General features: G+C 47.9%; 1 protein-coding gene across 1 annotated transcript in view; it reads left to right on the forward strand.

Moving 5' to 3' along the window:
- Window positions 1-22,005, forward strand: part of LOC139749002 (zinc finger protein ZIC 1-like) — a 37,492-nt gene extending 15,487 nt beyond the window's left edge. The window contains exon 2 of the mRNA XM_071662372.1: window positions 21,081-22,005. Coding sequence (XP_071518473.1) covers window positions 21,081-21,595 — 515 coding nt within the window. The 3' untranslated portion in view covers window positions 21,596-22,005. The remainder of the gene's footprint in view (window positions 1-21,080) is intronic.
- Window positions 22,006-25,345: the final 3,340 nt, after the last annotated feature.

The raw sequence follows: 25,345 nt of genomic DNA on the forward strand, positions 1-25,345 counted from the left end.
CTCATCCATATGCATCATCAGGTCCCTATAGTTACCCTAACCATAAGTGCTCCTGTGTAATGATCTAATCACCTGATACGAGACTCGAACCCACCGTTCTTTGGTTTCGAAAGACGTTAACAGCATAAAATGACCACACCACTGAGGCTTGAGTGGCCTTAGTGGGTAGGTTAGCACTTCTCCATTTGAATATCATGAACCTTGGTTCGATATCTTACTGAAATATTATCATGATTGTTTGTGATGATATGTGATGATATTTGTAATATTCACCCTCGAGGATGAGGAATATTCTAAGCCTGGGTCAGAATATGCGGCAGGATATTCCCAGCCTGGGTCAAATATATCCGTCAGAGTATTCTTAAGCTTGGGCCAAGAATATTCGGCGGGAAAGGGCACAAGACCCGCATCGGTTACAGTAGTCATGGTGTATTGATCCTTCCTGCACAGACGGTCGTAGTGGCATAGCACTTTCAGCACACCCACGCCACGCGGAAACACATGGGCGAAAAATACTGTTATCAGCGCTTGTGTCTGAGACTTTAATATTCGATATGACTCAAACGAATTCCGCCGTTGTGTCTAGGAATACACTGGAGAGTATACTCAGGAGGTACGTATGTGGACACACAAGTCCATTAAAGTATAATAATAATCCTGGAAACTGGCCTGGAAATGCTTCCACAAGGGATAGGAGGAGCAAGAGTGAGTTTGTTGTGTGTATGGTGTAATGGCTGGATCGCGTGCAGGGGCCAACCTCAGCTCTCTTCCCCCTCCCCCTTCACACCTCCTCCCTCCCACTCCCACCTCCTCCCTCCGTACCCTCCCTACCTCCCCCACCCCCCGCCCTTCCCCCTTTTTTTTTCCTCTAAGCCTTGAATATCCTCCCTCTTTCACACCGCCCCCCCTCCTCTTACCTCCATCTCGACTCGTCTTCCCCCTCCCCCCTCTCTCTCTCTCTCTCTCTCTCTCTCTCTCTCTCTCTCTCTCTCTCTCTCTCCCGGACCTCGCATCCGATAAGGACGTTTGACGCCTCCCCCTGGGTTCCCTCCTATAGCTACTCCTCCTGACGCTGCTGTAGGAGGAAGTCTGTCTCCTGGGAACCCTCTCATGTCTTACATGGTGGTCGGCCTTGACGACAAGGCAGGGTAGTTGAACACGACGGTACAACCCGCGAGCACATTGGTACGACCCTTGAACACGAAGTAACGGTACGGTTCTTGAACACTTTGAGACGACCTTTGAGCAAGAAGGTATGACCAGCAAGTACGAACAATATGAACCCTTGAGCACGACGGTTCGAGTCTGGGGCATAATGTCTTGGCCATGAACTAAGCCCTTATCAAAGGTCAGCCCAATGGTTATACATCATACCGTGTCAGCCATTAACACCAACATCGGTGGCGACCTTCCTAGAACTGGGGCGAGGTAGAAATGCTCGATAGGCATTTCCATCTCTTGTGGTCCAGGTCGCTACCAGGGAATGCGGGGGGAGAGTCAGAGGGGTCGTCCTACTCACCGGTCTTACCATGGGAATATAGTGGGAGGTGTAACCCATTCCCTTTTTGGGGCCTGGTCACCACCATGAGAGGGGGAGTATGTAAAGGGGTCGTCCTGTATCCCCGTTGTCCTGAGAACTCACATTGGTGGGGTCGTCCTGTCCCCCTGGGTTCTGGGAGCTCCTATGGGAGGGGGTCGTCCTGTTCCCCTGGGTTCTGGCTGCGACACACCACGGGAGGAGGGAGGATGATGAGGCGGGAGTTAGTGGTGGGCGTAATACCATCAGCTGCTCTGCCAACATATTTATCACGACGTCGGAACATTCATTAGGGAGAATTAGTGTTCCGCGTCCTTCTGTCTCGGTGTTTTGGGCATGTTTACATTCCTGGAAGCAATTTCTGCGTCTGGAGTGGGTAGAAGTGGGTTGTTTGGTGGGCATGGTGGTGGTGGTGGTGGGTCGGCCGGGCAGTGGGCGGCGGTCAGGAAGGTAGGGTGGGCGGAGGGGGGCGGTGCGTGACATTAAAGTTGGAGTGGCGGCGGGTTTTATCTGTAGGAGTTAAGATGCTGGTCAGGGCGGCAGACGTGAGCCCTGCTACTGTCATTACGCCCCTCCGCCTGACGCAGACCTGTCCGGCCAGCGCTAGCACCAGCAGCTGTGTCGCGGCAGCAGCTGTGGAGGTATCCCAGCAGCAGAGAGCTGCAGCAGTAAGGATGGAAGAGGAGGGTGTTGGTTATTCTGGGCAGCAGAGAGAGAGAGAGAGAGAGAGAGAGAGAGAGAGAGAGAGATGTAGTGAGAGAAGAGACAGAGAAGAATGAGGGATGAGGAAGCAAGAGGAGAAGTGGGAGGATCGTGTGTGTGGTCGGAAGAGGGACAGGCCAAGAGGACCAATTAACCCGGCGAGTGACGTAGCGGTCAACACTACCACTGCAGAACGTAACAAAGAGGAACGCAAATTAACTCGTAAGAGAGGCAACCTCTTGCCCGCGTCGGGGTGGCAGGTAGCAGCCCTTCATCCTCCTCCTCCTCCTCCTCCCCGGCTCCTGTATCCTTCCCCGACAATATTATTATCTCCAGCGGCCTCACAAAGATAGGATTACCTGAAGGAGGCGGCGAGGGTGCGGTTTGCGTGCGAGCAGGCGGGCAACGTCACCAGGCGACCCTTGTCAACTTTATTTACTGTCCAGCGTCAGGCGCGGTGTCCTCGGGGAGGGCAGCTAGGAGAGGGGTAGGGTCAGCACACTCGCAACATTGTGCCTTGTATTTCCGTCAGCGCGGAGGAGCAACAGCAGGACGGAATAATGTTTCATTACTCTTAATGCGACAGTTTGTGCAGGATATTATCCCTGGTTGAAGTGTGTGTGTGTGTGTGTGTGTGTGTGTGTGTGTGAAGGAGGGAGGGAGGGAGGAAGGACCGGGTGCCTGTCTCCCTCCCTCATTCCCTCCCTCCCTCCCTCCCAGCCTGCCTCACACACTACACGGCTCCTGGACTAATTGTGTGCCTTAAATCTACGTAAGGTGGCGAGGAGCAAGTGAAGTATTGGGTGCTATAAAGGCAAGCGTTACGTGGTGGTGGTGGTGGTGGACATGAACGTGGTGTTGGAACGTGTGTATGGTAGTGGCGTTTGTGTGGTGAGTGTAAGGGTAAACGTGTGGTGATGGGGCATTTGTGTGGTGGTAGTCGTAGTCATTAATGTAGTGTTGCATTGTTTGATGCCGTCTTGGTAATAGTGGTAGGCGTGTTCAGTTTGGTAGCCGTGGTAGTGATCTGAGTGGTAGTAGGTTTTTGTTGTAGTTTTGTGGATAGGGTAACTAAGAGGTGGTGGTTGGGTAGCTGGGGAAGATTGTAGTAAGGTCGTTGTGTTGTGTTGGTGATAGCTGGTGGTGGTGGGAGGGAGGGAGGGAGGCGGGTGTGCGTGGAGGGAGGGAGGCGGGTGTGCGTGGAGGGAGGGAGGTGGGTGTGCGTGGAGTGAGATGAAGGAGTGTGATTGCTTGTTGCATGTCGGAGGTCATGTTCTCTCACGGCCGTTGTGTAAGAGCCGCTACCATGGCTCATGGCACCGCGGGGGCGGCCACATGGTAACACACACACACACACACACACACACACAGTCGATATTGCACCTACCCTGTGGCCTGAGCCCCACCTTGAGGGAATGAGAGACCGGCTGCCTGTTAGTAAATATTAGAAGCGCACAAGAAAGTACTCAGTAAACAGGTCTCACCTTTCATTAGGCAAGAGCTCGAAGACATTCTTCAGGTTTGGTCACAACGAAATGATAAACCCGGACACCGAATTAGAAACAGGGGCATGAAGCGAAAGATTCTCTGTGTGATCGGAGCATGAATAAGCAACGGGATGTGATGAACGTACTGGAGAGAGCTGATTGGACAAATGCTGTGTACGGGGGGCGACGTGCTCGTCAGTGGGCCGAACCAGGACATATGAATCGGTCAGAGAAAACCCCAAAAAGTTCAGTGGGTCTTGGCCGCGTACAGGAAGGGTGGCTCTGGTTTCTATGAATTCTATGTGACAGCTAGAAAGTGGATACAGAGTTGCACACAATCCAAACACCCTCAGAAAACCTATTGGTACCAAAATAGGTGGGCAAGCAATAAATGAAATATGTGAAGCGAGGATAGTTTCACTCGTCTTAAGTTCGAGAACCTTGCTTATGAATCCACCGAATCCTTTGACGGCCGGACGCTGCCAACAGGTCGTTAGATCAGCCAAGATTTCACGGTCTTTCTCTCATCGTGATCGAGCAAACAAAGAAGTGTGAATTAACGTGTAATGGGATGGGACTGGCCAGAGGGAAGACCTGGTGATGGCTCTTCCCTATAAGGGTGACTCTCTCTCTTCTTAGCACCAGGATCGTCGTGTCTTTTTGCAGAGTAACTGTCCCGTGAGTAACTCCCGTGTTGAGTGTACCAGAGATGAGTAACCTGATGGATCTGTTGACGCCGAGCAAAAGCGCAGCAAGATATCATATAGAGGAAAATTCAATCCTGTCTTGCCTAGTCAACTACATAAAACCCTACAGTGGCTGACTAGTTTCCTATTTTCCTCTCACTTTTTCCTATTTTCCTCAGTATCGTTCAGGTGGTAAGGGTAACTAGGGTAAAAAGCCCGGCAGATGAGCAGATGAACACTGCACCATAATGGGGTATTTTGGTGCCTTGACTTCCGGCTTTCCCATGGACAGATGCTGTTGGCGGTGGGGCGGATTTCTCCTCATTCTGGTGCGATTGTTTGTGTTCTGAGAACGGCTTGACGCCCCATTATTATGGCAGCTGATGTCTGCTCTCCCCCTTCCTCCTCCTTTGCCTCCCTCCTGCCTCCCCAACCCTAAACTCTCTGCCTTTTTAACCTGCCTCAATGCCTCTGGCTCAAATACTTCCCTCCTGCGCTTCACTCCTCCCTCCAACTCTTTCCCTCCTGCGCTTCACTCCTCCCTCCAACTCTTTCCCTCCTGCGCTTCACTCCTCCCTCCAACTCTTTCCCTCCTTTTTAGCTTCACGTCTTTCCTCCATTTCATGACCTTTACTTCTGCCTTCCAGTTCTTATATTTTCCATTAGTCTTACCTTCTTCTATTTCTATCTCTACCTACTAGTTCCATCTTCCTCCCCCCCACCATCTCCTTCTACCTTCATGCTGCCTCCATTTCCCTTCACTCTACTTCGTCTTTGATAAACCATCTTTGTGATATAACATATTTTTCCCCTTTACTGTCGTCCCTCTTTCGCTTCCTCGATGATTCTCCTCCCCCACATCTTCCCTTTCCTGCCACCACTGCTTCATTCTACCATTTCCTTCTTGTTTTCCATTTACCAACATTCCTTCTCTTTCTCCTGTTTCGTCCCTCATTATCCTATCTCTTCTTCTCGTCTGCTGGACTCAAGGCTTATACCAGCCCTACACCTTCCTATCATACACCAGCTGCCACTCCGTCAGCACCTCCTGTGTGTTCCTCATACTGGTGCCTCCCTCCTCTTCCTCCTCCTCCTCCTCTTTAGGTAATTTATTTACCCGTGGGTGTCGACTAATCTCCTCCTTCCAGCCAGCAACTCTACTCATTCCATCCACTCACCTTCAAGTATCTGCCTGCAATCCCCCTTCCATTCTCCTAACTTCCTCTCCTATTGGTCATCCTCTTCCGCTCCCTTCCATACAACATTTTAATCCTTCCTTTCCACACAACCCACTGCTCTTCATCTACCACAAGTTCCCCTCCTTCTTTCCTTCCCATACAGTTCCCACAGCACCTCACCACCTTTCTGTGCCATCCCTCTATTCCTCTCCCTCTCTTGGAATCCCTTGCCTACCTTCCCATACCACTCTGATTCCTCCTTAACTATCCATACGACTCCTTCCTTTACCCTCTTCGATATGATTCCCTTCAAATTGTGCCTCTCCCATAGTCCCCCATCCCATCCCTTTCCATACGAATTTCCGCCTTCCCTACTGCTCCTACCCATCCCATATAACTTCACTTCCCTCCCATCCCTCCCATACGACACCCATCCCTCCTGCCCCTCGTCTCCACACCCCATCCGGCCATTTTACCCCTGAGTTTCAGCACCCATTGGCCTCCATCCCAGTGTTTGTGTAAGGCAATCTCCTCCAACAGGTAACTACTTAACTACCCTGACACCTCCGTTTGTAGATAACCTCCAGTTTCTCTATCCCCTCCTCCACCTCCTCCCCATTTTATTTTTAGATATATTTGCATATGAATGTATTATGAAATATTTAGAGGCATAAATATTCCCAATGGAAACCTGGATGTCTGACACAATACCGAGGGAACTGGCTGGCTGGGACACAGCTGGTGGAGTGGCCAGGCCCCTTCCTCACCTCCCCTCCTCCTCCCATCCATACACCCTTCCAATATCCCCCATCTTCTCCCCCTCTCGCACCCCCAGTCACCCCATACGCTCCCGCTCGCTAGCTAATATTTCCCCATAATTTATGGGGGTATAATCCGGGGGTTTCAGGGCGGGGATGGGCCGTAGTCACAATCGCTCGAGTTTGTATCATTGTCTCGTGGTTGGCAGGGGGCCAGAAGGTGCAGTGTCAACACTCCCAGTGTCCCCAGGAATATGAGTGCAGGTAAGTAAGATATACGGGCCAGCCTCCTCCATAATCCCTACCCCCCCCTCTCCCCAAGTCTTACCCCCCCCTCCCCCCACACACACACGGGCCAGCGAGGGTTGTTAAATAATCATTTACGATGGCCAGCGAGGAACTAAACCCCCGACAGTTTTTAGATGTCGGGGTTAGAGGGTGTGCTTAGTGTGGCTAAATGGTTTGGGTGGATGAGTCTCGTACGTGGATAAATATATTTTGATTCTCACAAAAGGTGCATTTGCTTTATGCCCTTGCTCCACCTTTCTATATATATATATATATATATATATATATATATATATATATATATATATATATATATAATTTGACTGCTTCAGACCCATTTTATGAGATGCCGAGGCTGCACTCCTCACAGGAGCAGGGTAGTGATGATGGACTCTATTAGAGTGAAAAGTTCTTCAATGAGACTTTACTTCCTTTCGTCCATATACAGCACTGCAAAAAAAAAAAAAAATTCTCGACCCCTAAACGTGATGGACTGTTGAGAATACAGTGATGTCTTTATGGTTTAGATTATTTACGCCCAAGACAGTCGGGTAACTGTAGATCTGAGGGACCTGTGTAAAGGTTGGGGTTACAGCGTGTTGGAGGTGAGGAAGAGATCTAATTTCAGAGCTTCATTCTTGACTGGGTGTTCAGAAGAGACACGGACGAGCTCAGCTTGGATCGAGGCCCTCCCCTCACTAGGTATTGATCATACTGTCGCTGAGTGGGTATTAATCACATCTGACGATTAAATGTTGATATCCCCGAGCATATGTATGGATCGTAAACACCCCCCTGAGTACCGAAGGAATTGATCAGATCCCGTCTCTGGTTTATAACCGCAGGAGAGAGAAGTATTTGACCACTTGAATGTTGATCAAAAATCCTTTGATTAGATCAGTAACTGAACACGAACTTACAGACTATCTGAGGGTTGATCACAGAGCCCTTATGCCACCCAACTCTTTACCGCAGAGTCCTCTAGCTCCCAGTCTGCTGATCTCAGCGCCCCCTGGCCATCCGTCCGCTGACCTCAGAGCCCATGGCCACCTGTTTGCTGACCTCAGAACCTCCTGCCTCCACGTCCGGTAATCTCAGCGCTCCCTGGCCATCCATCCGCTGACCTCAGAGCCCACTGACGACCGTCCGATGACCTTTAGAACCCCGTTTGTTGACCTCAGACCCCCTGGCGTCCCCCGGTCTGCTGACCTTGAAGCCCTTGGCAATCAGCCTGGTATTCAAATCGCACTTAACTACCCGAACGCTAATTACATTTTCTCTAACGACTTAAGCGCTGATTAATCCATGTCCCTAACGACCTGATCTAGGGGTATGAAGCCCCCTCCCTCCCCAGGACCCTAGTGTTGTTCAGAACTCATGACGATCTGGTCTTTGGCCACAGAACAGGGCCTCAGAACCCTGGCGAAACCCCTCACCCCCCACCCCAACGAGCAGCCACACCAGGAAGAGAAACTTCACACCAGATTTGTCTCCGTGAGGTTAAGGTTATGGAACCAGGTTTGTGCCTTGCACTGAGGCCCATGTCTCGCCGACGGCACTATCAAGTGGTGCTAGTAGTGTGCGCAGCTCCCCTTACGTTCGATTAATTTTGATTGATAAGCTTCTGTGTATGGATGGCAAGCAACCATGAGAGGGACGCGCCACTTCGCCCATCGCCTTGTCTGCTGGGGAGGCTCAAAGGGATGATAACTACCGTAGTGGACGAGGGAAGGCAAGGCGAGCAGGGGGGAGGATCTCTCTCCTCCGCCAGAAACTTGAGACGTGTTTTCCAAGGACGGCGGTTATGTGCACGTTAGAGATCGGCCCCTCCGTCGAAAGGCTGGTTTCTAGCCTCGAATTTTATCTTTCGTCACGCAAAGCAAATTGGAGAAGTTAAATACAGAAGCAGTGGAACTGATGCCAAAGTATTTGAGTGTGATTATCTATCTGTACTGTGCGTGGAGGGAGTTTAACATTCGTGGGGGCACCATCTTTTGAACATTCTCCATTGTCACACAACTTCTTAAACTTCTGTATGTCGTCAGCATTTATGTTTCCTCAATTAGTCTTTCCTTCATCCACTATTCTTATGCTATAAAAGTTCTTTATGTCTTTTCTTGACAAGTTTCTGCTTAATTTCGTGTTATGTTCTCCTCTGGTTGTTATATATCTACATCTTTTGAAGAACTGTCCACGTCGTCATTTTGGTTTAGAAACTTAAAGATAATGATCGGGTCACCCATTTTGGCTTTCATCTTACATGGTGGATAAATCTATGGCCTTTGAGCCTTTTCCTGTGACTCATTTATCTTAAATCCAGTACCAGCTATGTTGCCTTCCTTTACTCCTTCAATTTTCGCGCTTTCTGCTTCATTACGTTTGATGACGAAACCTGAGAAGTGTATCCTAAGTTTGGTCTAATGTAAGATGTGAGGAGCTTGCTGAATACTTCATAATCCATATAGCTACGTGGTATTCTAATACTTGTCAACAAGCGACAGTCTTGGAACGTGACCTTCTCCAGGCATGCATGCATATGTGTGTGTGTGTGTGTGTGTGTGTGTGTGTGTGTGTGTGTGTGTGTGTGTGTGTGTTTGTGTAAATGCATTTATGAGTACAAAAAGGAACATCTAGTTTTCAGTGTCCACAATTGCCAATCCAGACACTGTCACTCACTGAGGTATGTATGACCATGCTACAGGTAATACTGCAACACAACCCAACACTCACTGTGATGGGTGAGAGAAGTTCTGTGTCTCACTGGAGGAGAAGAGGTTACAGAAGGGAAATAGAAAACAACATCTCGATCTTTGACGTGGAAGAAACTAGGAAATGTAGTGTCAAAGAGGCCACCTGCACCTCGCCACCAGCCACTACAGATACATATATTCGGTCCATAAATTAGAATCTACAAAGACCATTAAATGTACTTACTTGACTATGTGAGTTTGTTTATGTGTGTGTTGTGGGTGTGAGCCTCATGGTACTGTCGTAGCTGGATACGGGGGATTATTGCATTGTCTTAGGTGGGAATGGGGATAGTAATGACAATAATAACAGTAATGATAATATAATGATGATAATGATGATGATATTAATAACTATAATCATATTGATAATAATGATAGTGATAGTAATGATAATGGTAATAATAACACTAATGATAATAATGATAGTAATAACCTAGATAATAATGATGATAATAGTCCATTGTAGTACCACCAGTACCACACACACACACACACACACACACACACACACACACACTCGGGGTCGCGTCCTCACTTAACCTACAGTGAATATCCTGCCCTCGTGTCGGGTGGTCACGTGATAATGAGGAACGCACGACGCGTCCCGCGATCAGCTGTTGGTGGTATGGTGAGGGAGGAGGGAGGGATGGATCGAGGGAGGGAGATAGATGGAGACCTGTGGTTGTAGGGACGGTGCCATAGAAGTGCTCCACTCCAAGAGGAAAGAGAGTAAATTCCACTTCAGATCATTTGGAGAATTTTCCACTCTTTTGTATCCCTTAGAAAACTGACATAATATTCCCATTCTCTCCTCAAGCCCGAGTGGATGACTCTCTTCACGAGTGCGTGTCCGATTTCTCTCACCGATCTCGGGTTTCGTCGATTCATTCGGCCGCCGATCTCCTCAATCGCCGATATAAACCGGGTCAGAACCGACCTAAAGCTGTTGGATAACCCTGGAATTATAGACACCCCGAGAGGCAAAGATAAAGAGGCGAATTAGGTGCGTTAGGTGGAGTCGGGTTGGGGGGGTAGAGGGTGCGGAGGCTGGGAAGCTGTGGGATCTTCTGCCTCGCTGAGTCAGAATGAGTCGGTGGCCAGACAGGGGCCGAGAGCATGGGTGCAGTGTGTTCACTGGGGGCGTGAGCAGCACCAGGAGCAGCAGCAAGAAGAACAGCAGCAGCAGCAGCAGCAACAGGGACCAACAACAGTAGCTATACTGTGGGCGTAGCACTACGGGAACAGCAGCAGCTGTAGCAGGAACAGTATTAGCAACAGCCGCCACAGCAGCAGCAGCAGCAGCCTACTAACGACAGTAGCAGTACCAGCAGGAACAGCAGTACAGCAGCAGAAACAACAGTGTTGCAACCAAGCAACAACACAAGAAAAAGGAGCAGCAGAAACATGGAAACCAACACTGAGGTCCAGTATAGCGCAGTTACTACAGCAGAAACAGCATCACAACAGCACTAGGAACAACAATATGCACCCAAGTAGCACAGCAGCACTCCAGCAGTAGCAGGAACGAATACATAGTAACCCAGTAACAGTAACAACGGCTGGAAGGAATGAAGAGCAGCTACGTCACGGCAGGAGAGGCTATAGAACAGCATAACAACAGTACAAACAATAAGGCTCACCATTAACAACAGCGGCTGAACAGCATCACAGTGAGGACAAGAACAGCACGACGGGCAAACAGTGAGAGCAACAGCAACACCTGGAGCAGTAACACAACAGCAGCAGCAGCAGTAGTAGGGAACAACACAAGGAAAATAAAAATCGAACTAGCAACAGCAATAATAACAGCAGAAAGCACAGAGATTTGCAGTAGACTGAGCTGTAAACTGATGGAGCAGTCGTGGCACCTCGCGTAGAAACAGCTGAAAAACAGCAGGAGTAGCAACAGCTGCAATTCCAACAGCAGAACGGTAACAATTGATTTACTGAGTTGGTGAATGATCTAACTGCAAACGCTCTAATGGCAGTGGCTGCGACTGAAAGTAATCCTTGATTGGCAAAGATTGGCAAATTATCTTTCTGGTAGACGAAGACAGTAGAGATGATAGATGAGCCATCTTATGTCGTCAGCCGGGAAGAAAATGTGTCCGTGTTAAGGGAGGAAGAATATATGGCGAGGTTTTTGGCGTGATTAATTAATCATCCATTTTGACTTCCTGTGAAAACCAGGCGACAGTTGTCGTCTTAATTCATCTTCGTCATCCCATTACCCATTACGGGACCATTGATCATATTAATCCTCACCATTGTCCAGCTCCATCCGTGTTGTGACACTTGACAGTCCCCCTGGCTATGGTTCTCCGGCGAGTCAAGGGCCCTTGAGGTTCTCAGGAGTACTCCAGAGGTAACGGGAGTGGTCCGTAGTACGACAGGTCGAGATGGTTGTATTTTGCCGCCTTGTTGGACGAGTGTGTGAGGGAGGGAGGGAGGGAGGGAGGGAGAGAGAGGGGAGACGTACGAGCGCGTGGGAGGGAGGAGAGGGAGCGTGGGCGTTGGGAGTAGGGGAAGGTAGAAAACGAGTACCACTGTGTTTATTGGCATGGGGTCAACCGCGAGATTTTGACTGCTTCACATCATTGCGTAACGGGATGTACAACGGCGCAGGGAAGTGAGCATTGTGTTTGTAGGAGCGCAAGGGGACTGTTCCTCAACACTCACTATGGACGTCAAGCTATAGTCTCGTGTTGTGCCACAGACCATTCATGGGTTGGTGATGTTGTACCACAGTGGACTCGTTGGAGTGTGTGATGTTGTGCCACACTGCTCTCTCTCTCTCTCTCTCTCTCTCTCTCTCTCTCTCTCTCTCTCTCTCTCTCTCTCTCTCTCTCTGACCCATTCTTCCCTTCCGAGTCTCTCGCTTGAATTCAAAGATCTTTACAGCTTAAAGAAAATATATGGTGGCCATTCACTCTATAACCCTTAATTACTCAAACCCTAATTAGTTGCCCCACAAAGCCTGACTCTCCAATTAGTTAATGAGGTTACTGGTTGCCTTCGAGTCCATATTTTCAGTAAGCTGTCGATATAACAATTTCTGATGTAGTTTTCTCCATAATTAGATTTAAGACTGTGAAAGGCTGTAAGTGGGTTTACATACTAATATTATCTAGTACTTCACACACACACACACACACACACACACACACACACACACACACACACACACACACACACCAGATGCACACTTGCCTGAGGACAACTTTAATCATCTCGTAGCTGAGAATGTCAGTACCTCTTGTCCTGACTGAGGAGCATAATAGAGGATAATTCGCTTCGTGACTGAGGAAGATGGTAGTTCACCTCATGACTGAGGGAAATCATAGTTTCCTCCATAACTGGGGAGAATGGGATGGCAGTCCTCGTTCCAAATGAGAAAAATAGGAAAATGGACATCACTTTGCAGATGTTTTGAAATCCGTTTCAACTGAAATTTCTAAAACGTTGACACGGTACATGTAAACACTCCCACCCTTACCTACTTCCAAAAGGACACAAATCCTTTTATTGCAGGGATCCAGTGGCGTCTTGTACCTTAAAACACCACTTGAGACCAATATGGGAAAACAGTTTTTTCCCGTTACTCTTGTGTCGGTTTAGAAGACCTTGATTTTGACATTATAGGAGCCAGCGTGATGTAGTGGTTAGAGTTGCCGACCATGACGCATGTATTCGAATCCTAGTTGCAGGCAGTCGGTCCGCAGTCGAGCCCAGCTGTTCATCCTCACCTAGAAGAGACTGTTTGATGAAATGATTACCTGGCTCAGGCTCGGGTATATATAGTGTTAATGAGATTACCTAAATTAGGGCATTCAGTTTCCCTTGTCGTCTCAACTAACACTATAAAGAATAGTCTATAATTTTGTTCTTCGTCAGAGCGACCAAAACGACACATATTCATTTTGCCTTACTCAAAACTTATAATCCATTCATAAAGTTCCATATGTTTAGAGCAGATATATCTTTGTTTCCATTATCTTGAGAAACTGGCTTCTACCCTGCCAAATTCTTCGGCTTTCTAAGGTCTTTCTTTTCACTTGATTCTTGAAGTATATTCCTGAATTCAAGTTTTCAGTAATTACCATAATTATTGGGTAATTTTCATTTAACTACAGCAGTAGTTTAATCTCCGATGCCGTGTGTAAGAGATACAGTTGATAAGTTGACCAATCAATTGGGAGACAATCCTGCCTATATTTACAATATTTTCCAAAATCTTTATCAATTCAATGGGAGTCTCGTATATACATATTCACGAGGCTTTAATGTATCTCTATTCACTTCAAGATAAGGACTTTTTTCCTGTTATTCGGGTTGATGTAACCTATAAAGGGCGTCTGCTCCTCCCTTGTTATCTACATTACAAATGGAAAGCGTAATCTGGTCCACCGCTTCTCTCCATCAAAGAAGAAAGGAATATCTCTAAAGAGCTAGTGCAGATGTATTAGCAATATTCCTCAAAACAGCCAAGACTTAGGTATTCCTGTAGAGAAGCAGTGGTACTCTACATGTTGAAGAAATACACACGAAGAATGTCTGTCTTGAGAGTTTGTATGACTTTCGCGTGATGACCATCCTGTTACCCATAGCAAACATGCCCTAGAGGTCGGTCTTAGCTGTGGCGACTCCCCTAAGGTCAGCCCTGCTTTTGGTGACGCCCCTGAGGTCAGCCCTGGTGGTAGTGACGCCCCTGAGGTCAGCCCCTGGTTGTAGTGACGCCCCTGAGGTCAGCCCTGGTGGTAGTGACGCCCCTGAGGTCAGCCCTGACTCTGAGAACGCCAGATGACCAGCTCCTGGCTGTGGCGACGCCTCTGAGGCAAGTCCTTCACGGTGGCGACGCCCCTGAGGCCGGTCCTTGATTGCGTCGACGCCCTTGAAGACAGCCAGCCTTTGACTGGCGACTTCCCTATCTGTAGGAGCACCCACGCGAGCCCGCCGCTCGCGCTTGCCTCCAGCAAGTAAGGAGCCGCGCATAATGGAAGGCGATAAAAAGGTTAAATGGTTGTCGAGGTTAGTGCTAGTAGCTTGTGGCTGCCATTCCCCCAGGCAGCTATGGTGTCAACAGCAGCTCCTCTGGGGACGTTGATTCGTTTGTCCATATTGGTGCCGCCTTATTTCCCCTCGTTTCCCCCTATTACTGTTGCCCACACGAGGTGCTCTATTAATTCCTCTTGCTTTGTTGGGAAATTCTATCCTCTTTATTGCGATTCATACCAAAATAGATATCCATTCTTCATCAGAATACATGTTTGATATGCACAGGTAAGATGTGAGGTGGAGGACAGAAAGCTGGAGGCGGATGTAAGGTAGTGAGGGTTGTGGAAGGTGGAAGCCTAGGCTCGTTACCCTGGCTAGCCTCGCCCCACCCCGCCCAGCTGGTAATTGGCGCGCAACACTCACTCACTCCCGCCTAAATCGTCTGCCAATAGGAACAGATTTAGCGCCTGATATTATTAGCAGACGATACGCAAAACGTGTTTACCCTAGGAAAACCCCAGCCTCCCTCATGCTCTTGCGTACTGTCATTGTGAGGTACAAGTGAGTTGAGACGATCAAGGGAACGATTTACGTTCAGTCTCACGGACTGATGGTAACTTTAAACGAAGGTTTCTGAAAAACGATTTATAGTCGGCAATTCATCGGAGGCAGGTAGCTCCCATAATTACAAGATGTGCTTATTCATGGTAATTAACTCAAGATTATCCCAAGACCAATCAAGACATTAATTAAGAAGCCTTTACCCACCCGAGTCATCTTGATGCATCGCTGCGCTGTCGTTTGTCGTCGACTGCGATGCGTCGTCTCGCCGCCGTGGAGGTGGTAGCCACAGGTGGGCCTCCTTGTGACTTGTCCTGTCCCCCGAGCGCACGCGGACACCTGGACGACACCCCGTCCTTCACTATCCCCTGGCGGTGTGTGGTGTCGTATGGTGTATGGCGGGCGTACAGTGTATGGTGCAGGAGGCAGCCACAGGCGGGCCCTACAGTCCTTGTCTTCATTAGTCTCTATTCTCGGGCCGCTCACTACACCTGGCCAGCCCCAACCGCAGACCAACTCGGCCTGTCTCATTAGCCGCCCTCCTTGCCCTTCTCTCCGCTCCTACGGACCTCCAGCTTGCCTCGCAAGGCTGGTCCGAAGGTGGTCCGCCGTCGCTAATTTTATTCCCGTCCTATCGCAGGAACTGGAACACGTCGCTAAAATATTATCTGGTGAAAATAGCAGTTATGGCGTTGTAAGTTAGCGGGTGGAGGGAAGGATCTGTCGCGCGCTACCTCCCCGTATCACGCAGGCTGGCTCTCTCTCTCTCTCTCTCTCTCTCTCTCTCTCTCTCTCTCTCTCTCTCGGGCAAGGTCTCATCGTGGTTCCTCGTAGGGTCAGTACTTCACCTTTTTCATCGTTACACTTCGCTTTCGTAACAGAACGAATGGATCGTCTTGCACTCCTGGAGAAAGTATTACTATTATGCGTTAGCACTGCCACCATTCACTAACTTCAGTACCATTCACCAACACTCCTACCATCCGCCAGCACCCCCACCATTCACCAGCACCCCTACCATTCATCAGCACCCCATACCATTCACCAACACCCCTACCATTCATCAGCACCCCATACCATTCACCAACACCCCTACTATTCACCAACACCCCAACTATTCACCAACACCCCTACCATTCACCAACACCCCTACTATTCACCAACACCCCTACTATTCACCAACACCCCTACCATTCACCAACACCCCTACCATTCACCAACACCCCTACTATTCACCAACACCCCCTACTATTCACCAACATCCCTACCATCCACCAACGCCAGTACCATTCACCAACACCCCTCCCATTCACCAACACCCCTACCATCCACCAACGCCAGTACCATTCACCAACACGACAACAACATGTATCACCATCATTGATATCGAACCACACTGCCATCTGCCACCCTCACAACCACTGTACGACGCCGCTTAGTACTTCTTACAACTATTAGTCATGATGTTCCTCCACCACCGTCATCCTCCACCACAACACCAACACACTCGCTCTAAATCACGAACGCTTTCCTAAAAAGAAACCCATTGCACCACATCCCCTCCTCCTGAGCGCCCCCCCCCTACGACCTCCAGCACATAATCTCTGTACCACACTCCCTTTCCACCACAACCGCTCCTGACCGCAGTCACTCCCCACCACAACCATTCCCCACCACAACCACTCCTTCCTACTACAACCACTAAGTATTACTATCTATCTTCACCACTAAACAAACAGAGTCCATGATAACATTACAACCACCTCTCCTCACCAAGTCACTAGATGGACTTCACCATCATAAGCAGTCCTTCTCACCATCAACACTAACCCACCCTTTAACATCATACATCATTCCGGTTCACCATATCACAATCTCAAGCAGCCTCACTACTCACCAGGCCGGGGCAGGATGGTGCAGCATGTTCCACAGGCAGGTGTCAGGCATCATCACCAGCGGTACCATCATCACCTACATTAGCAGGAGCTGCTGCTGCTGCTGGCAGGAGGGGCTCAGCAGTTAAGCAGTCGCCGGCTGGTCGCACCCTACTGAAAACATGCCATTTTTCCTCAGTCCGACCCCCGCTGGGCTCTCTGTTTTTCCTCCGCGGTGAAGAGGGAGTGAGAGATGGGAGGAAGGGGAGGGAGGGAGGGAGGGAGAGGCAGGCGCTAAGAGAAAGACGTAGGGAAGATAAAGGGAAGCATTGAGAGAGAGAGAGAGAGAGAGAGAGAGAGAGAGAGAGAGAGAGAGAGAGAGAGAGAGAGAGAGAGAGAGAATGGAGGAAAAAAGTATGGAAAATGTTGAAAAGACAGGAGAAGTTGGCAGGAAGTTGTGGGAAGCAAACCGGTAAGACTGAATAAATAAGACTTTAAAGAGACCAGGAAGTCTTATGATGTTCAGGGGAACGAGCCTCTGTATACGGTCAGCCCCTCTCATGTCCTTGTACTAGATGTATACACTGGGAACAAGTCAGGCTCTCTACAGTGGTCACCACTGCAACTCCCTCCCTCCTAGACAGCTTGTAACTCCCTGAACTGTAGTAGTCTAGTCACGCCGCTGTACCCTGCTAGTGCTTACCTTTCCTGTAGTAACCGAGGTCCCCATCTCACAAGGCCACTTAAGATACTATATTCACTTTGCCTCAGGGCGACTCCCACTATTCCGGTATCATCTAATTACCACATCCTACCTAACACCCTCTCAGCCAGCAGCAACACCCGCTATCTATCGCCGTATCGGCAAATCCTTCGTAATCTGACCCCCTGCCCGGTTAAAAGCCCCCCTAACAGAGGGAGTTTAACATCCTTCTAGGTTTGTAATCCCTTCTGATGTAGCACCGCATCCATAACTGCGACCAGATCTACATCGCGCTCCTACCCGGCGTGCGCCCTCGTCTTTCGCTGGCACCTCGGCAGACAACAGATGCTGATAATCTCCGATGTCATATCCGGTGACCAGGTCTCGTGGAGTATTAGGCGGAGGTAAAGTTATAACCGACGTCCAGCGAATAACAATACTGGCAGCGGAGACCGTTGCCAAGGGCGGGCCTGATGGTCTCTGAACCTCCTGTGTTCCTCTCCTGATGGTTGTTGACTTCGCTCCTCCTCCTTCCTCTTCCTACCCTCTACGATCCCCCAGTAAGGTTGATACCGATGCCTAGATATTAGTGAAGAAGTGCGTCCTCCTAACAGCAGGTTTGTTGTGATAACACCCAGATGCTGCAGCTATGACCACGTATGTATCCTTCTGTCACTAAATACACCTAGCAGTAACTGTACTAATATCAGCTGGGAATTGTAGCCGTGTCTGTTGTGGAAACCTCTCCTCCGTCTGTAGTGAAGGATAACATAAATTCCTCACATTATGTCAACATCTCCTCCAGAGAGAGAGAGAGAGAGAGAGAGAGAGAGAGAGAAGCACGTGCTAGACCTTCCTCGTCCATAAGATATGGGAGGCCCACAAGCCGGTGGGGCCGAGAGTGCTCTCTCCTCCTCACTACAAGTTATAAGTACTGTGTTTATCGCCGGCCACGCGCTCTTGTTTTGAGAAGAGTCACCTATACGATCCTAGGTGTCGGAACACACACGCCTTGGGGAAGCCAACTCCTTATGGGCCAGCTGAAGAGACTGGAACATAAATATCATTTATCCTTCGCGCCATTTTTTTTTGTTTTCTTCATTCTTTTATGGTACTCGGTGTTTACCCTGGTGTCAAGATGGTTCGAGCTAGGTTATTACTTGACAACACTGAGAGACAAGAACACTGCAGTTGTACGGTTTGGGAATGGCCGTATCTGACCTATTCATTTCTGGCGTACCTGCTGCCTTTAGCATAGCCTTGTCCATTCAGTCAGTCCCTCCCATTCTTCACTATTCCTCCTCTGGTGAATGACCATTATTGAACCTTATTTCAAGCGGCGAACCCTTAACAGAATGGGACATTTCTTCTTGGGAGAATTGATTATGTAAACTTCTTGGTCGTCTCTGGTATTCAGCCTTTGTCGAAGCTCGAGAGAGAAATATTTGAAATGAAAATTTCAAAACTCGAAAAGGGAAGGAAACTTGTTCTCAACGTGGGAGTCGGTTACCATCGTTAGACTTGTTGACAAAGCCGAGCTGCGGACCTCAAGACAGAAGTGAAATTAAGTTCCATGTGAAAGCATGAAGTCAACACTGTCCCCAAAGAACTATTGCTTAGATTTACTTAGAAATACAAACCTCATTCTACCTTAATATCAAAAGGCTCTCTCAACATACGAGCAGAGACCATTCAAATACTTGCTATGTATTCTGACGTAACGATTATCTTTCTAGAACTGGTTACAGGACACAAGGTCGTCTGAAAGATGCGGTAGGGTCTAGAGGGAGACAGACCTCGGCCAGAGCTAAATCACAGTCATATTACAGGCCTTTATAAAGCAGCTGTTGATGACGTAACTGTGACGTCGACCAGGTCTAGTGTGGGACTGTTAAACACTCGACAATTTCCTGGGCCTTGGGGGGTTCCCTTATGCTCCTGAATGGTGGCCATTTAGACCTGATTACGGACTGTAGGGCAGCCGACCAGGGCCGCCGCCGGGTACAGCCAGCCAACCACCCGAGGGGCTTATGGTAGGGGCTGGAATTTAGGCGTGAGTGTTGTTGGTGTGTGATGGTCGTTGGATGGGCTGGGTTGTGTGGTGAGTGGTGGTGTGGTATGGTGGTGTGGTGTTGTGTGGTAACAGTGTAGTCTGGTAGTGGTGTATAGGTCGTGTCGCATGAGAAGTGCACTGTACTGTGTATAGATGTAAGTTGCATGTATTGTGTAGTGTAGGTGTTGAGTAATGTATTGTGAGGGGGTGTGTGTGGGTGTGGTGGTCTGCCTGAGATATGTTATTCTGTGGTGTATGTGTGTGTGGTTGGCGTCATGGTCAGTGAACACGGTGGTGGTGTGCTAAGGTTGCTGTGTGGCGTGGGCTCTGAATTAGTTATCTACAACCCTTTAAGTTTTCGAAACATTCTACATATGTTCCGTTGTCACATGGGGTCAGGAACATTAAATCAGGAGCAGTCATGACGGGCAGACACACCATCGTGGGGCACGTGTCCCTCTCCCGGGATTGCACTTGATCCAGCCACACTTCTGCCACGATTGATTAGAGTGGACTGACCCCTTAATTTGAACCAAAATGTAAAATTGGTTTTGCAACATTGCGACCAACAAAGCTCACGACCTGAAAAAGAGTTTATCAAAACAAGCAGAATACGTATACGTATAACGGTAACTTCAGTCTTACCTTGAAGGCAATACATTATCCTTTGCTCGCTGCAGCAAGCATGAACTGTACATCTCGGCTATACGGAGTCAGCAACTCGTTGAACTTCACGTCCGTATGAGATTCCGGCCTCCAGCATTCGTCTCACCACCACGGACGACAACGAATGTACTCCTCCTTCACCTCCCATTATCCCCCCAACCGCAACAGTCTTTGTCGCCGCCCAGCCACCCATACACGCTTCTTCATCTTATCTGTTTATCTCCGACATGGCAACTGTGGGCAGGACCTGCATCTAAACCTGCCGATGAGGCACCGAGACGAACCAGGGCTCTGAGTTCCTCCCGCCCATATTGTACTCTCTCAAAGGGGACGGTGTTGAGAAGTGTTTTATGATGGGCCTCTTAAATGGAGTGTTTTCCTGCGCTTGGCGACCCTCAGACTCTGGGCCAGGCAGGCAGGCACTGCGGAGGCTCTGGCGTGGAGCTATACATCATGGACGGACGGTGGCGTCAGGGACACTGGTGAAATATGGCCCGCACGGCTACGATTCTGCGTGTTGCTGCTTGCCATGATTTACCGCCGTCAGGACCTCTGATGTATGGCCTAGTATTACTATTTTTTTCGGTCCCGGGCTGCTGAGTGGCTCGCTCGCTCGCTCGCCCCAACATGTTGATGTTGACAACGGTCTGGTTGTGTTGTAATGTGCATGTGAAGCCATTAATCTATAACAGCGTGTTAGAAATGTTGTGAATGACATTGATCATGGTCAAAACCATTTGTTATATTATGATTTTCACTTTGTGATAATGTTTACTTCCCATATATGCCATGTTATCGTCTGCTGGTTCTGTGTATGACTGATGGGAACCTTCTTCTTGCAGGAGAGAAGCCGTTTCGGTGTGAGTACGAAGGTTGTGATCGACGGTTCGCCAACTCCTCCGATCGGAAGAAACACTCGCACGTCCACACGTCGGACAAGCCTTACAACTGCAAGGTGCGAGGCTGCGACAAGTCGTACACACACCCGTCCTCTCTCAGGAAACATATGAAGGTCCACGGAAAGTCGCCTCCGCCATCGGGTTCCGGTTACGAAAGCGACGACTCCACGACAACCAACGGCACCTCTACGTCGTCCTCGCTCGTCTCCTCCTCCAACACGGGTCAGACCTCTCTGGTGTCTGGGTCTGGATTAGCGGGTGCCGCCGGGGGTGGTGGTGCAGGGGGCGGCACGGGGGGCGGCGGGGGCGGCACAGGCGGAGGGGGCGGTCACTCCACCAACCTAAGCGAGTGGTATGTGTGTCAGAGCGCCGCTGGCATGCCCACTCCTCCCAGCAACGAACACAGTCCCGTCGGTGGGTTGAACCACGTATTACCGCCCACCTCGACGGCGTACTAGCAGTGGGCAGGCCCCCTCACCCCACCTCACACCCGTCCTCCGTCGGTCTCCCTCGCCTGGGAGAAGCTCGGAGGGGAACCCACCGTGCAGGCCTGGTAGTCCCTCGTCCTCAGTGATGTACATAGGCTGTACATAGTGTATAGTGTACATAGTGTACAGAACAAGTTATATTCATAAGTTTTTACTCCCAAGACGTGAGGCAGGCCGGCCTACTGCAGTCGTTACGACTGCCCACCCCGGTCGTCACCATAAGAACCTGAATCATTTTTATACAACCATCAAGGTGCTCAACGCGATAAACTTTATTTATTTCCCCTTAAGTTCACTCTGTGAAAGACACGCGTCTTGTACCTCCACTCATGTGTATTGTATAGTGTTGTTTTTTCCTTCATTAAAATAATAAACCTTTATACCTATATGGGACTCGAACATGATCACGTGACGGCTCCATGGCCAAGGTTGTTATAACCTGGCTGAGGTCACGTGGTTCATAAGGTTCCTTTTTTCACTCTACCTTCAATAGCCAAGGGCTGTTCATCAGTGTCAGGTGAGGGATGTTAGTTTGACGAAAGCTTGACCTAAAGTTACTGATGTACAACCAACAAATTAATAATCTTTGCAGATGTGTCCGATGAATTTCACAATGAACAATACGACTATTATTGTCTCGGTAGTGTTGGTAAACAGAATGAGAGACGCATTTGTTTATAGATATGGTGGCTGTTCTATATAAGTAACTAATCTCGAGTTGAAAGATAATCAAAATGCAAAGTGATATAGTCTACGTTGAGTACTTTGTTTTATTTACACTGATAAATGTACGTAATGAAAACAGGGCTACCAGTGTGAGGCAAGACCTTCGAGCATTTATCATAACCCTTCGTCCGTTGTCATATTGTCTAACACTAAAATATAAAGGTAGTATTTTGTCGGGTGTACCTACCTACGAGTACTCACGATATCATTTTGCCTATAGCAGGTCTTAGCGCGTAGTGCTTACACCATATTGTTTCACAGTAGTGTTGCTTTCTGCTGAAATTGTCTCTGGGAATTATCTTCTAAGCCATTCGTCTTGACTTCTCTTGAAGGTTTTAATATTCACTTTCTGTTTTCTTTCGATTTACCTCAACTAATCAGTCTTTGTTACGATGGGACATCTTACTTGTAGAGCCAACTAGAATGTTGCTATATGGCAAATAATTTCGCCTCTTGCAAAACGTTCTCTTAAATCCTTTACGCTACTTACTATGTTTGGTGGGTGGGAGGATGGGAGGAGGAGAATGGATCTCTCAAACCACAAGATGTGAGTATTGCCTTTGGGCTTTGCTATAGGTTGCCATGTTGAACCAGAGTCCTCACGAGGAAACAGTTCATACTGCATCATTTTGTAGCATCTCAAGCTCTTAATAGTGACTAAACTGAGTTTTATAAAGATCAGGAGTGATATATATATGGGGTGCTTTGAAAGGGAGGAACGTTTTAGATTTCATTTCACCATATGAATTGCAAAATTGTATGAGTTTTACAAAAGGAGATAAAGCTGTAAAAACCAATTCAAACAAAAATGGTCGTCCATCACTACTATTCCCCATTCATCTAAGTTCAACTTATTATCCATCATTCTAACTTGTGATTACAAGGGTTTAATCATAAACCTGAAAATGATAATCTTGCTTAATTTTTACGTTCGGTTTGATAATTCCATATTCAGTCGCACGCTTGCCTGGTAATGTCTTTTTGAACCATCTTATATATATATATATATATATATATATATATATATATATATATATATATATATATATATATATATATATATTTCTGATGATGCACAGTCTGTCGTTGCAATCAGAAGTAGGATTAATTGCATCAAAACGAAATGAAGTTTTGCAAGCAGATAACATGAGGAGGACAGGCAACAGGAGACTTGATCGTTCATGACGAGGTCATCTACTTACCTTGACATTTCCCTGTGGCTGGGATAATAGCAAGAAATGGGTGATGAGAAATCAGTATGAATTAGAAGAGGGATCTGAATGAGAATTGCAGTGAGTGTAGGTGTAAATATTTATCGATGAAGTTGAGACGATGAAGGTTTTAAAGGAGCAGAAGGGTATGTTAAAGGTTAAAAGACTAAAAAGACGCTATTTCATTGGTCATTTGTAGGCATGAAATGAAGACACGATATGAAGATATACAATATCACAGATTAACCTGGCTTATGGCAGGTACAAAGTGAATAGAAATGATTATGTAAACATCAGGAGAAAGGAGAAGATTAAGAGTGATAGACAGACTATAGAAAACATTAAACATCATGGAAAACGTTTTATCTGACGAGGAACTGGTTGAACACTGAGGAGCTGTTGTTCGTAATACAGTCTGATGATAACTGGGAAACTTGAAGACCAGCTACGTCAGATGATGAACGAGAGACTTCAATTCTATACAAATGAAGACACAGAACCCCCGCAGACAGATGATACTCGAAATGGACAAAGGCTAAATAACATACACATTGCTAGAGAGGACATTGTTGAATCGTAAGTAGAGCTGGACGAGGCTGGTTACAATACTCCCACTGGGTATGGAAGGAGTGTTCGAGGGAGTCTGCTGAGCATTTGGAGATCATTTTCAAGACGACAGGTAGTCGCATGGGTCTGGAAATGAACAGATTGTTGTTTTACGTTCAAGCGGTGAAGATTGAAATGATCCTCTGGGCTCCAAAACTAGTGTTAGACTAGCCTCTTAGAGCAGACCAATGCTACGAGTCAGACCAACGTCTTGTCACACCAATGTATTAACTCAGACCGAAGCCTCTGGGTCAGCCCAGCCTTCATATCAGACGAACCACCTTTCAATCAGACCAACGTGTAGCTCGGGGTGATGACAGTACCACACAAACAATTCGACAACAATTCTGGTGCCCAGCCAAGGACACTTGTATTATAATACTACATAAAACGATCCTGTAAGTCACATTCCTTCACCAAGGTCACTCCAAACTACGGTTTAAATCGAAACGAAGATTATGTAAGACAAGCGTTTGGGGGTCTCGTAAACATTTTCCGTCGCAAGAACGTTTGGATCCAACAAACGTTTATGGAGATGATCTGAGATTTATTTTTTGGAAAAAAATGATGATCGTGAGTTACAGTTTTGGTGCAGAGACTGAGCTCCTCCTCCCGACTGATTGTATGTGGTCCCCCTGTGTTATGCGCTATATATGTGATACCTTTCTATTCTTCACTGTGTATGCAGTAGCCTCATATAGTTCATTGTATGCGTCGACACCGTTTATAATTTGCTGTATTTGCCATTGCCATGTATCATAACCCTACATCATTCCATGTATGTGTTATAGCCTTATGCCATTCACTGTATACGCTATAGCCATGTATCACTAATGCACTGTATGTTCCATTACCCCGTGTCATCCTCAGACAGTAGGACCAATATTCCTGTGTTATTCCTTGTATGCGTCATAGCCTTATTCGTTCTTTGTATACGCCATAGTCATGTATTATTCCCTGTATGCAACATAGCATTGTCTCACCCACTGTGTACGCCATAGCTCAGTATCATTCCCTGTATACGTTGTAGCCCTGTATGATTCACTGTATATACCATAGTCTTGTATGATTCACTGTATGCACCATAACCGTGTATGATTCACTGTATGCACCATAACCGTGTATGATTCACAGTATGCACCATAACCGTGTATGATTCACAGTATGCACCATAACC

This window comes from Panulirus ornatus, chromosome 6 (genome assembly GCF_036320965.1).
Source record: "Panulirus ornatus isolate Po-2019 chromosome 6, ASM3632096v1, whole genome shotgun sequence".
NCBI lineage: Eukaryota > Metazoa > Arthropoda > Malacostraca > Decapoda > Palinuridae > Panulirus > Panulirus ornatus.